The 14894-nt window shown below is 37.6% G+C and overlaps 1 protein-coding gene across 1 annotated transcript in view; it reads right to left on the bottom strand.

The window, feature by feature from the left end:
* LOC123532722 (dynein axonemal heavy chain 8-like) overlaps positions 1-14894 on the bottom strand; it is a 330542-nt gene that overhangs the window by 36750 nt on the left and 278898 nt on the right. Inside the window, exons 77-78 of the mRNA XM_053518182.1 lie at positions 3649-3839; positions 486-726 (exon numbers count right to left, since the gene is read on the bottom strand). Of these exons, the coding sequence (XP_053374157.1) occupies positions 486-726; positions 3649-3839 (432 nt within the window). The remainder of the gene's footprint in view (positions 1-485; positions 727-3648; positions 3840-14894) is intronic.

Raw genomic sequence — 14894 nt, 5'->3', positions numbered from 1 at the left:
CTGACAAACAATGTAGCCATAATTTTCACGGTTTGTGGACTTGGACAAGTGTTCATGATGTTAAAACAGATTTTGAAATCATGTATGTTCATAATAAATACAGTTGCATTAACAGTTAAAAATAACTTTCCTTTTCATTTGACTGAAATTCATTAAGAGACCATTCCATTAAGAGACCACTTCTTAGCAGTCCCTTGGGTGGTCTCTTAATACAATGTCGACTGTACATCAATGTGATATTAGTCCAATAAAATATGATATTGCATTTCTTTTTTAAAACTTTATTTTTTGTAATATTCTTCTGTGTCATATGTACTTTCAGACCACAAATCATAAAAGAAAATGATGCTATATAAACAAATAGCCGATTTCGGTAAATGTCTACCATTACAAATTTGATTTATGAAAGTTCACATAAAATGTGTATGTTAATGCTTCCAGAACATGGCTATTATGTATCAATTCTCTATCAACGTTGTTATTACCTAATCAGTAATAGTTTCTTGAATGAATCTAGTGCTGCTGTATAGCCATCAGGCATGATCGTCTCCTCTGGAGCGTCAGTATCAAACCAAGCCTTCCAGCCCCTGTCATTACGTGTAACCTGGTTCAGTATCTCGGAGAACTGACCCAGAGAACTCAGCTGTACAAGGTTGAGCCATGTCATGTCAGAAATCCACCTGGCAGGCTTTCGTGTGACTGCATTCAAATCCAGTGCAGCTCCACCTAAATCAATTTAAACAATCAGGAGTTAAATTCTGTATTGTGGAATAATAAAGGAAAGAAGTATTAAGGAGAAGAATGTAATCATTTACATTTTCAATATATAATTAGAAACTTTATCCACTGCTCAAGTTTAGATACTGTCATCATTTCGTATTTGTGGACTCAATGTGAAAGATTTAGTTGTAGTTCAAGCATACAGAACTTCGCAATAAATTCCCTTTCCAATCCAGAACTAGTGTCTTACTTCAACAAGAGGGTCATGATGACCCTGGATCGCTCACCTTAGTAATATGAGCTACATGTTTCAAATGTCAAACTGATGATTTTTAGAATTTTTTTGGAAGATTTTCCGATGTACAATCAAGTTACCCCTGGGGCAGGACCAATTTTACCCCAGGGGTCATGATTTGAACAATGTTTGTAGAAGTCTACTAGGCAATGTTACATATCAAATATCTAAGATCTAGGCCTTCTGGTTTATTTTTAGAAAATTTATGAAGATTTCCATATGTACAATCAAGTAACCCCTGGGCCTGGGTCAATTTGACCCTAGGGGGTCAAGATTTAAACAAATTTTGTAGAGGTCTACTAGGCAATGCTACATATCAAATATCTAAGCTCTAGGCCTTCTGGTTTATTTTTAGTAAATTTTGAAGGTTTTTCTATGTACAAAAAAGTAACCCTATGGGGGGGGGGGGGGGGGGGGGGGGGGGCTGGGTCAATTTTACCCCGGGGTCATGATTTGAACAAATTTTGTTGAGGGCCACTAGGCAATGCTACATGTCAAATATCTAAGCTCTAGGCCTTCTGGTTTATTTTTAGAAAAATTTTGAAGATTTTCCTCTGTAAAATCAAGTGACCCCTGGGGCGGGGCCAATTTTACCCCGGGGGTCATGATTTGAATAAATTTTGTAGAGGTCCACTAGGCAATGTTACATATCAAATATCTAAGATCTAGGCCTTCTGGTTTATTTTTAGCAAATTTATGAAGATTTCCCTATGTATAATCAAGTAACCCCTGGGCCTGGGTCAATTTGACCCTGGGGGGGTCAAGATTTGAACAAATTTTGTAGAGGTCCACTAGGCAATGCTACATGTCAAATATCTAAGCTCTAGGACATCTGGTTAATTTTTAGAAAATTCTGAAGATTTTTCTATGTACAATCAAGTAACCCCATGGGGCGGTGTCAATTTGACCCCGGGGGTCATGATTTGAAAATTTTTTGTAGAAGTCTACTAGGCAATGCTACATGTCAAATATCTAAGCTCTAGGCCTTCTGGTTTATTTTTAGTAAATTTTGAAGATTTTTCTATGTACAAAAAAGTAACCCTATGGGGGGGTCAATTTGACCCCGGGGGTCATGATTTGAACAAATTTTGTTGAGGGCCACTAGGCAATGCTACATGTCAAATATCTAAGCTCTAGGCCTTCTGGTTTATTTTTAGAAAAATTTTGAAGATTTTCCTCTGTAAAATCAAGTGACCCCTGGGGCAGGGCCAATTTTACCCCGGGGGTCATGATTTGAATAAATTTTGTAGAGGTCCACTAGGCAATGTTACATATCAAATATCTAAGATCTAGGCCTTCTTGTTTATTTTTAGCAAATTTATGAAGATTTCCCTATGTATAATCAAGTAACCCCTGGGCCTGGGTCAATTTGACCCTGGGGGGTCAAGATTTGAAAAATTTTTGTAGAGGTCCACTAGGCAATGCTACATGTCAAATATCTAAGCTCTAGGCCGTCTGGTTTATTTTTAGAAAATTTTGAAGATTTTTCTGTGTACAATCAAGTAACCCCATGGGGCGGTGTCAATTTGACCCCTGGGGTCATAATTTGAAAATTTTTTGTAGAAGTCTACTAGGCAATCAATGCTACATGTCAAATATCTAAGATCTAGGCCTTCTGGTTTTTTGTAGAGGTCCACTAGGCAATGCTACATGTCAAATATCTAAGCTCTAGGCCTTCTGGTTTATTTTTACAAAATTTTGAAGATTTTTCTATGTACAATCAAGTAACCCTATGGGGCGGGGTCATGATTTGAATAAATTTTGTAGAGGTTCACTAGGTAATGCTACATGTGAAATATCTAAGCTCTAGGCCTTCTGGTTTATTTTTAGAAGTTTTTTGAAGATTTTCCTATGTAAAATCAACTGACCCCTGGGGCAGGGTCAATTTTGACCCCCGGGGGTCATGATTTGAACAAATTTTGTAGAGGTCCACTAGGCAATGCTACATGTCAAATATCTAAGCTCTAGGGCTTCTGGTTTATTTTTTAAAAAATTTTGAAGATTTTCCTATAGAAATCTATGTAAAATCAAGTGACTCCTGGGGCGGGGTCAATTTTAACCCCGGGGTCATGATTTGAACAATTTTAGTAGAGGTCCACTAGCCAATGCTACATGTCAAATATCTAAGCTCTAGGGCTTCTGGTTTTTGAGAAGAAGATTTTTTAAGATTTTCCTATGTAAAATTAAGTGACCCCTGGGGCAGGGCCAATTTTGACTCTGGAGTCATGATTTGAACAAATTTGGTAGAGGTCCACTAGGCAATGCTTCACACCAAATATCCAAGCTCTAGGGCTTCTGGTTTTTGAGAAGAAGATTTTTAAAGTTTTTCCTTTCGGTTGCCATGGCAACCAGAGTTCTGCATGGAATTCAATTCTTTGAACAATTTTTGTAGAGCTTCACCCAAGGAACATTCCTGTGAAGTTTGGCCTAGCGGTTTATGGGGAGATGTTGTTTAAAGTTTACGGATGGACAACGGACGACAGACGATTGACGACGGATGGTGAGTGATCAGAATAGCTCACCCTGAGCCTTTGGCTCTGGTGAGCTAAAAAGGACTTACTTTATCTACAGTAAAAGTAGAAAAAAGATAAGTCCTGCTTTCCCACCTATGCTGGAATAAAAACAAAATATACCTTTAATAAATGTCTGAAACTCATCATGTTTCAGTCTGCCTTGTTGTAAATCAATCTTCAGTGTCATTAAGAGAACAAACAGAAACTTGTGTTCCTCATACAATCCTCGACATGTGTATCGGAAAGCTTCATATCCCAAAAAGTCTATTATATTTTGAATTCTTTTAGCTGGAACTGGACTTTTCTCTGATCTGGAAACCAAATCACAGATTATGTAAAAGCTGAACCTTTTGCAAAGCTTTGATAACTTTTTTAAAAATGACTATGCACTATATAACTAAAAAGAGCTGTTTGATGACAACAGTGTCGCTCAACTTTTCTCAGTGCTTGACTCTGAATTAGAGTTTTGCCAGTAAAAACTTAATAAAACTTAACCAAAAAATTCTAAGTTAAAAAGGGACATAACTCTGTCAAAATTCAAATCAGAGTTATGGGGATTGTTTCTCCTGGTGTAGACTTTGATAGTAAAAAACTACTTTAAGTTTCAAGTCAAAAGCTTTCAAATTGATAGTAACAGAGATAATTGACTTTATCAAAACTTTAACCAAATAATCACGGGTGGTAAACGCGCAATCCAATTCCCGCCGGGAATACGCTTAAAATGGATTGCGCAACGTCCGGTGTTGGTGTTGCGCGTAAAAAAAGACGAAATTGAGGTATGTGAAGTTATAATTTTGCTTAGTATGAGACAAGAATAAATTTTCTCGAAAAAAGCAAAATGCTATTCGACACAGATATGATAATACATCATATGTGTAAAATATCTGGTTTGTAATTTATGATTCGGCTCTATTATCACAAAAACTCTGGCGTCACGAAACGTGAAAAAGTATGAAATCAACAAAAATGGCAGTTTCTGACCTCATATGCCTAATCTGAGGACATCTGATGCTTTGTATGATAACTCAACTGTTATAAAGTAACGAATATCAAAATTATTTGTTTCAAATCCTGCTTACGAGGACATAATTGACAAAATAATCATCGGGAATGGGGTTGCGCACCGGGAATGGAGTTGCTCATATACATCATAATGTGTATAATGTATACGCGCAACTCTATTCCCGGGGAGCAACCCCATTCCCGATTATTTTTTTGCCAATCTTTCCCCCAAAAGCAACATTTCATTCAAGTGTATGTAATATTCATGACTGTTTTACATGTGTTTGATCATTCGAAGCGTCACATTTCCAGAAAGAAGGCACAAGAGTTCGAAAATTTGCATTTTTCATGATTCCATGCTTTTTTGACAGCTCGAGCCATCAGAGTTTTCGTGATAACAGAGCCGATTCTTAAATTAATAAATTGGTATTTCATACATATGATCCTTATTCATTTTTGTGTCGAATAGCATTTTGCTTTTTTTTCGAAAGCACTCGTAAATGTGTAATTATTTACAAAAACAAAAACCCACCTACCTCGATTTTGTATATATTGATGCGCAACACCAGCACCGGAAGTCGCGCAACCCATTTTTAGCGTATTCCCAGTGGGAATTGGATTGCGCGTTTACCACCCGTGAATAATAGTGATTATTTTCGAATGAAAATAAATCCGAAGTTATTTAGGGCAGGAATTATCTGGTTTTTTCTCGTTATTTTTAGATAAATGCTATTTTTAGACAACTTGTCATTACATTTGTATGCCATTTGGAACGCTTCGGTTTCAACAGCAAAACTATCTCTGACGTCACTTTATCAATTGCAAACATGGCAGATGAAACAGACACAAAATTCTTTAATTTAAATCTGATTTCATCTTGTGAAATTTAACTATCGGGCCGTGTTAAAAGCTTTTGCAGGAAGGCTGGACATCCTGTTAATCTAGAGGAGCAACATATTGACGTGTCGAATGTTCCTGATTCGGAGAAAATTACAGGTAATATAACACGTTATGGACGAAAAATAATGTCGTCTCTGTGAAGCAAACATATTGCTTTCTATCACTGGTTTGAAGAAATAATTCAGGCATACAAATATGAGATAATGGAATGAACGTGTAGGGTGTGGTGTGTCTGTTATTATTTCTCAGCTGGATATATTACGCGATACCGCGGTCATGAATTTGATTTTGAAACAGAAATATTTGTAAGGGAAAACATGTTAATATGTGGTTTAATACTGGTCTGACTTACATGGTAAATAATGAAAATTATTTTCAACTAAAAATAATTTATTTTATTTTCGAGAAACAACGGCGTTGTTTTCGTTACTAGGCAGTTTTACTTGTTCAACTTTTCGACTGGTTTGGTTGTATTATTGATCCGTTAATTAGGGTACCAGCTATGCGACATGTACATCATATAGCCGTATAAAAGCGAAAATCTCGTGCTATCTGCTCAGTTAACTCGTTTAAACTTGACAGCCAACACAAACTTTGGTCAATGGAAAAGTTTTTGTATCGTTATTATCGGAATAAGAATTTTGTCGAGGAGAAGACTAACACTTTCTAATAATGCCACGCGGACGTAACAGGAGAGCACCGGCAGGGCGTAGGCAGACCCAAGTAATGGACAACGTTCGCAACCGGCAGAAACCTAGGTTGTTTGAGGCTCGGCAATGTCATGAAGGTACATTACAACCACAGGGCTATTCCAGGAGGAATAATCGTCATCAGGCGAATAATGCTCACAATCGCGAGGAACGTCAGCTACCTGAGGTCCAGGCAGGCATTACCGCCAGAGGACCCTCCACAAAGGAAGGACCAGCCAGGTCAGCCAGACGTCAACCCAAGGACGGATAGGGGTCAAAAGAGGGTTGTTGAATTGCTGGACGAACGATTAGTTTAGAATGCCGGTGAGTTAAATACTATTGATTTTGAGAAAATTTTACAAGAATTTTTTATCTGGAAATGTTAATAATTGTCCTTAAAATCGTTGGGGAGTGGCGATACTAATTTGTGTAATGTCCCATTTTCTTCAAATTTAGATAATCAGGTCGGTACCAATACGCGTGTCAGTATGGTCCGATTATCCGATGACGATTTAGCTGCATATGTTCCCGCGTTTTTAAAGCAACAGATTTGTAAAAGGAAATATGCCAATTTATCTTTGTTACTTAAGGGCGCCATAAAATTATCTTCCCCTGAAATCATCACATGCACATGTACAGAGAAACAAATGATTGTTTCTGTATTTTTTAGACCGACATGGGTGGTCATTTTGTCCTACTTTCGTGTTTATCAATTTTCCGTAATCGGTCGGAAATTCTCCGGAATCAAGTGATTTTAAATTAATTCAAATGAATATCCGTTTAAAGCCTTGTTCCCCGGCTATTCAAATTATTTGGTGTGTATGCAACTCATGATAACAATAACAGGCCATAGTAACAGTTAACGTCCACGTGCCACACTTTAGCATGCAAAACCACAGGTATTTCATATAGAATTTTATATAAAATACTCTATTTTGACAGGCGTCACTGTTCATAGTCAGGATTTTCATGTTTTGTCAGTGACAATTTAAAGTTAAAAGGCAGGACGGGAGCGGGGCTTAAGAGACGCGCGACAAAATAACTGTATTTCCATGATGGTAATTATACATGAGTTGCATGAAAATTTAAGATGTGCAAATTTTTAGTTTCAAATTGACAGTGACATATATTAGGCCAAGACAATGTGTTTAATGCCTAAAATGTTATTGAGTTAATTAATGTAGCCATGATATGTACAAAATCAGTGTTCTTAGGTAAATTCCAATCACATTTTGTTTCTACAGTGTAAGATAGTTACTTATTTATATTCTTAAAACTATACTGAATAGCGATTAACTGACGAAATTGTGAAAACACTTTTATTCGGGTTGGCCTAAATTGTCGTCCCGAAAACTTGTAGTATAGCTGTATAAGAATGATTTTCATGAAGTTTTTGTGAGTTACAGAAATGTTAAATTTCCTATGCTAAGTTTGTAAAAATCACGTTATCGTTTGGGCATATATGTTACATCTAAATATTTATAAATTATAGTCTCGTTCCTTCCAAAAAAAAAAAAAAAAAAAAAAAAAAAAAAAAAAATCCAAAGATGCACGACGGGTTCGTGTTAGCTTTCGGAAAACATAATTTCGGTTTGAAATTGGCATTTTTGTTCGTTTATCTGTTGGTTATTCTTGAACATATTCATGACTACTTGGTCAGATCCGATGCAGTGGCTCATATTTTCAGTAAATAGAAAGTCACAGCTAAAACTCTCGTTTTCATTAATACTCCCTCGGGTGTTAGTAGTGGACCTTTAACTCTAATGCAACTTACAACACTGCTGTTAACGCTAAATGAAAAATGATAATAATAAAATAATAAAAAAAAAATCGTTCCTCTTACGGATTGTTGAAACAAGACCTAATCTCGGTCCATCACATTGTTTTATTAGTATCTTATTTCTTTGAGAAAGGCCTATTGCCGAAATCAATTTCAGCCTGTGTTGCGGGTATTGATTTTTATAATAAACTTAACGTATTTTATGACTTAGGTCGTATATTGCTAATTAAAATAATAATAATATTGATAATAATAATAAGAAGAATAGTAATAATAATAACAATAATAATAATAAATACTTGTAGACTGCCACAGAAGCTGCATGACACGTGAGAATACGGCTCCACTTACTAAGCCCGTAATGTTAACTGTTTTGAATTCTTTGTGGCAAGTTTGCAATAACATCTATGAAGTAAAATTTCTCTAAAACGCCTTTTACTTTGGTTTAGTATGGTTTATTTTATTTCGGGTCAGCGAGTTAGTTTCTGCAAACAAGCTTGTATCAGAAAAAGTATTTGGCCAGACTACTTTGAATGTCGCCAATGACGAAAGTTAGATCTATACAATTGTACGAATTAACTTTAAAAAAAAAAAATCAGAATGGAAGCCCCATTCTCTTAAAAATACCTCGACATGGGAATAACACATGTCCGGTATCTGCGGTTACGGATTTTATCAAAATGTTGTCAAAAATGTAGTCTCCTTTATTTTGTCATTGTGATGGCTTGGTTGTAACTAGCTCAGTTTTCAGCTATGCTGTCGCAAGCAATCCGTAAGTCTAACCTGATAAGCGCAAATTATACAACACATAGCTTCAGAATAGGCAGAGCAACAGATCTGGCTATCGAGGGTTACCCTTTGCAGGTTATTATGAAACTGTTCAGATCGTCTCCTAGCTGTGTAAATCTTTACATCCGGAAGTAGGTCTGAATTTATGACAGTATACGCGTTAAAACATAGATTAAAAAGACGGGCTAGTAGGCCCTACTTGGTTACTCGCATTTAAATACTATATACTAACTACAAAAAAAAAAAAAAAAAAAAAAAAAAAAAAAAGTGACGTCATCTGGGATCTGGGAGAAGTGACATCATCAGTCCAGATATTGATGCGCGAACATCACTTTTTCGAAACGTGTACATTTAAAATTGGACGGTCTTGTGTTTTATTTGGATTACATTCGGGACTTAATAATTACAATCTTAGAAAATTAACAGTTACCGTTTAACATAGAGAATTTTGGGGGATAAATTAAAATTTATTGTGGCGGAAAAATTCTAATTGTGCATACCGAGGGGCGATCAGGCGCGTCAGGTTATTGCTGTAAAGCTAGGCTAAATGCCATATCCCGTCCTAAGCACCGTACTTTGGCGTATTGCTTTCAAATCAAGTTCGTGGCTAGGTGGCTCGGTTGAATAGGTTTTGCCCTAGTGTTAGGCGAAATCTAGTTGGTATTGCTGGTATTGCTTTATGTATTGCGTTCTCAACCCTTTGCATGCAACTATGTGCTTACCTTCATGCAGTGGTCCGCATGATAGTTGCCGCCCGTTTGCAGTAACCTGCGGGCGGTCGGTCCCTGTCGTGTGACACCACTGGCTCCGTCGTTGCAATGCACAGCCATCCTCTTTTGGTGTACTTGTGTACATCTGCCACGTTACTCGGTGCTTCACTGTCAAACAGTAACCCTTTGCATGCAACTGTGCTTACCTTCATGCAGTGGTCCGCACGATAGTTGTCGGCCGTTTGCAGCCACCTGTGGGCGGTCGGTCCCTGTCGTGTGACACCACTGGCTCCGTCGTTGCAAGGCACATCCATCCTCTTTTGGTGTACTACCCTTTGCATGCAACTATGTGCTTACCTTCACGCAGGGGTCCGCATGTTAGTTGCCGACCGTTTACAGCTACCTGCGGGCGGTCGGTCCCTGACATGTGGCACCACTGGCTCCGTCGTTGCAATGCACAGCCATCGGTTCTGGCGTATTTTAGTTCTACCGTATCGTTCAGTGGTGTTAGTGTCAGTTCGAAGTTGTTTGGTATCACTGTTAATTATAGCCCTATAGTTGTGTTGTATTGCTTTGACGCGCCTGGTCTCCTTTCGGTTGAACAATTCTACTTTCTTTTTTCGAGCGGCCAACAAAACCCAATCTTAGATACTGCTGTATTCATATTATGTTTAAAAATACATCTCAATGAGTCATTTGTTCTATATTGTTACATATATATATTATTTATTGTGTTGAATAAAATTCAATGTAGAGCATATGGCTCGGTGTTTCCTTTGTTGTTTCGAGTATTAAAAATAATGAAAATTATTTTCAACTAAAAATAATTTATTTTATTTTCGAGAAACAACGGCGTTGTTTTCGTTACTAGGCAGTTTTACTTGTTCAACTTTTCGACTGGTTTGGTTGTATTATTGATCCGTTAATTAGGGTACCAGCTATGCGACATGTACATCGTATAGCCGTATAAAAGCGAAAATCTCGTGCTATCTGCTCAGTTAACTCGTTTAAACTTGACAGCCAACACAAACTTTCCCGCCCGCCACACCCCGTACAGTTGTTTACTAGGTCATACGGGTTTACAATTTTTCAAACTAAACTTTCTCTACTTACAAAATAATTTTTCTACTTTCTGATTATGTTTAGTTTTAGCTTGAGATCACGTTTTTCTTTACTAGAAGCTTTAAATTATGGAAGCCGGAGTTAAGGTTACGAAACGTTGTATTTAATGTTGTCAAACACAATGTTTAAAAAAACGAACTATAGTTATTATTGCGTTTCTGGTACTTTGGATCATAAATTGTTTAAAAGCAGTCTTTAGTCATACAACAGTATCATGTAGTGTCTTTGATATGAACATTTTTACTGTTTTTCTGTAGTTTTTATTGTTGTAGGACCGATTATAAACGTGGTTATGGAAAGGGTCCTGTATCAACAGAAAATACCTGAAGTACGAATCTGTTAACGACATGAACATTGTAAGTCGTTAATAAATCAAGGAACATCCTCTAGTGAACATCAGCTAGCCGTGTATGGAGAACATTTTCAACATAGTTTATTCCACCGTGGGTGCAGTAATGCAGGTATTCGATAAGTATGTGATCAATAAGACGGACATTTCCTACATACTCATCTGATAAACTGTTTTGTGATACGGGCCTTTTTATTCCAAGAACTGATATAGAGCTGATTAATTAATACGAAGTTTAACTATGGATTATAAACAGATGGACAGTTTTGTATTTATTGTACGAATTTGCGTTATGTGCTTTTGTGATTTAAAGTTCGAAGATATGTGTCTTTAATCATTTCAAGGATGATGTTTCTATCAGAAACTAAAACAATTTATTCAATCACGTTTATTTCTTTTATTTATTTATTTTCCTTTCTTTATAATGTCGCTCTTGTCACGGAAAAATTCTAATTGTGCATACCGAGGGGCGATCAGGCGCGTCAGGTTATTGCTGTAAAGCTAGGCTAAATGCCATATCCCGTCCTAAGCACCGTACTTTGGCGTATTGCTTTCAATCAAGTTCGTGGCTAGGTGGCTCGGGTTGAATAGGTTTTGCCCTAGTGTTAGGCGAAATCTAGTTGTATTGCTGGTATTGCTTTATGTATTGCGTTCTCAACCCTTTGCATGCAACTATGTGCTTACCTTCATGCAGTGGTCCGCATGATAGTTGCCGCCCGTTTGCAGTAACCTGCGGGCGGTCGGTCCCTGTCGTGTGACACCACTGGCTCCGTCGTTGCAATGCACAGCCATCCTCTTTTGGTGTACTTGTGTACATCTGCCACGTTACTCGGTGCTTCACTGTCAAACAGTAACCCTTTGCATGCAACTGTGCTTACCTTCATGCAGTGGTCCGCACGATAGTTGTCGGCCGTTTGCAGCCACCTGTGGGCGGTCGGTCCCTGTCGTGTGACACCACTGGCTCCGTCGTTGCAAGGCACATCCATCCTCTTTTGGTGTACTACCCTTTGCATGCAACTATGTGCTTACCTTCACGCAGGGGTCCGCATGTTAGTTGCCGACCGTTTACAGCTACCTGCGGGCGGTCGGTCCCTGACATGTGGCACCACTGGCTCCGTCGTTGCAATGCACAGCCATCGGTTCTGGCGTATTTTAGTTCTACCGTATCGTTCAGTGGTGTTAGTGTCAGTTCGAAGTTGTTTGGTATCACTGTTAATTATAGCCCTATAGTTGTGTTGTATTGCTTTGACGCGCCTGGTCTCCTTTCGGTTGAACAATTCTACTTTCTTTTTCGAGCGGCCAACAAAACCAATCTTAGATACTGCTGTATTCATATTATGTTTAAAATACATCTCAATGAGTCATTTGTTCTATATTGTTACATATATATATTATTTATTGTGTTGAATAAAATTCAATGTAGAGCATATGGCTCGGTGTTTCCTTTGTTGTTTCGAGTATTAAAAATAATGAAGCAAACATATAAGATACACGTAGAATTTTGAATGGGTTGAATTTACACGTAATTTAACCAAAGACTTTAATCTTCGATATGAAAAGTGAGTAGAGATATTTACCCTGACACCGGTTAGATATTTTACCCTGACACCGGTTTCAATATGTAACGCCAGTAGTGAAGTTTTCATAGGCAGTATGCTGAGCGTATATAAAGTATAATTATGTAACATTACTGCCACAAATAACATTAATACTGCCTTTAGTGTTAAGTGGATTACAGTTGCAGGAAAGAAAACGGTAAACAAACATAAATATACGTAACAAAAAAGTTGAGTAATGCACTTTTTTATGCTTTGTCATTAAAATACTCATTAATATAGATATATCAGAGAAGTCATTGTTACAAAAACTTTTGAACTAGGACAGCCAATTAGGGGAGGCTACATTGCGGACTGTCTGGGGTCTTTTTGTTAGGTACATTTGTACCAGGATTTATAGAAGTAATATAGACAAAGCATCAATTGATATTTTTTGTTTTACATGAGAACCTACTTTAATTTCAATCAGAAGATACAGTGGTACGTTTAAATCCCTTTACTTTCGGTTTGAATTACATTTTTCAGATCTGCATTTTGCAAAGGCATGCATAGGCCATAAAGATAATTTAGGAATATAAAATTCAACATAAATTTGGTTCTGTTGTTCAATATAAATTGGAAAAGAAATTTTGAATTCACATGTCTCGGGTGATGCTATAGTACAAAACTTTCAAGTTTCATTGAAATATTAAATGTATTTAATGGTTTGATTGTATTTATAGTTTGAGATTTTGACAAAATGCGTTCAAGTGAGTAAAATGCAATCGTTACCTAAATCAAACTAGAAAATGCTTTTGTAAAAAAGCGCATGTCTCCCCCAATGCAAAGTCCTATAGGCAAGAAGTTAATAGGGGTCAGGAGCGAAAGTCAAAGAGACACTGATGGTTGGCTGCAATAGGGATCATCTACTTGGCATGTCCAGTCATCCCGCTAAATTTCAACACTCTTGGCCTAGTGGTTCTCAAGTCAATGTTCAGGCTCCTGCGACCTTGACCTTTGATCAAGTGACCTCAAAATAAGTAGGGGTCATCTACTCTGCATGTCCAATCATCCTATTAAGTTTCAACATTGTAGGTCAAGTGGTTCTCAAGTTATTTCCAAAAAAATGATTTTACATGAACAGGCCACTGTGACCTTGACCTTTAATAGACTGACCCCAAAATCAATAGGGGTCATCTACTCTGCATGTCCAATCATCCTATTAAGTTTCAACATTGTAGGTCAAGTGGTTCTCAAGTTATTTCCAAAAAAATGATTTTACATGAACAGGCCACTGTGACCTTGACCTTTAACGGAGTGACCCCAAAAACATTAGGGGTCATTTACTCTGCATGAACAATCATCCTATGAAGTTTCAACATTCTGGGTCAAGAGGTTCTCAAGTTATTGACTGGAAATGGTTTTCCATGTTCAGGCCCCTGTGGCCTTGACCTTTAACAGAGTCACCCTAAAATCATTAGGGGTCATCTACTCTGCATGACCAATCATCCTATGAAGTTTCATCATTCTGGGTCAAGTGGTTCTCAAGTTACTGACCGGAAATGGTTTTCAATGTTCAGGCCCCTGTGACCTTGACCTTTCACAGAGTGACCCCAAAATTGTTAGGGGTTATCTACTCTGCATGAGCAATCATCCTATTAAGTTTCAACATTCTGGGTCAAGTGGTTCTCAAGTTACTGACCGGAAATGGTTTTCAATGTTCAGGCCCCTGTGACCTTGACCTTTAATGGAGTGACCCCAAAATCAATAGGGGTCTACTTTGCATGTACAATCATCCTATGAAGTTTCAACATTCTGGGTTAAGTGGTTCTCTAGTTATTGATCGGAAATGATTTTCCATGTTCAGGCCCCTGTGACCTTGACCTTTGATGGAGTGACCCCAAAATCAATAGGGATCATCTACTCTTCATTATCAATCATCCTATGAAGTTTCAACATTCTGGGTCAAGTGGTTCTCTAGTTATTGATCGGAAATGGTTTTCAATGTTCAGGCCCCTGTGACCTTGACCTTTGACGGAGTGACCCCAAAATCAATAGGGGTCGTCTACTACAGCAGCCCTACAACCCTATGAAGTTTGAAGGTTCTAGGTCAAATGGTTCTCCAGTTATTGCTCGGAAATGAAGTGTGACGTACGGATGGACGGACGGACGGAAGGACGGACGGACGGACGGACAGGGCAAAAACAATATGTCTCCTGGGGGAGACATTATGAATAATGTTTTACAATGTTTCTGTCATGAGAAAGTTATGAATGGTAATTTTAATTCTGTTTGACACAGGTTTGCATTCTTTTTGTTACATGTACATTAATTGTGTTAAGCAGTATTTATGTACAGGAGAATGGACCTATCTGCTAATTGTTTGATAACCATCAAAAATAGTATTCATTTAAGTTATTGACAAATATAGAAGACTCTCATTTAGTCTCCCTTTTGATAGGTGGTGGCTTCAATTTTTGTTGTATATAT

Source organism: Mercenaria mercenaria, chromosome 11 (genome assembly GCF_021730395.1).
Source record: "Mercenaria mercenaria strain notata chromosome 11, MADL_Memer_1, whole genome shotgun sequence".
Lineage (NCBI taxonomy): Eukaryota > Metazoa > Mollusca > Bivalvia > Venerida > Veneridae > Mercenaria > Mercenaria mercenaria.
This window is presented reverse-complemented; position numbering and strand designations above follow the sequence as displayed.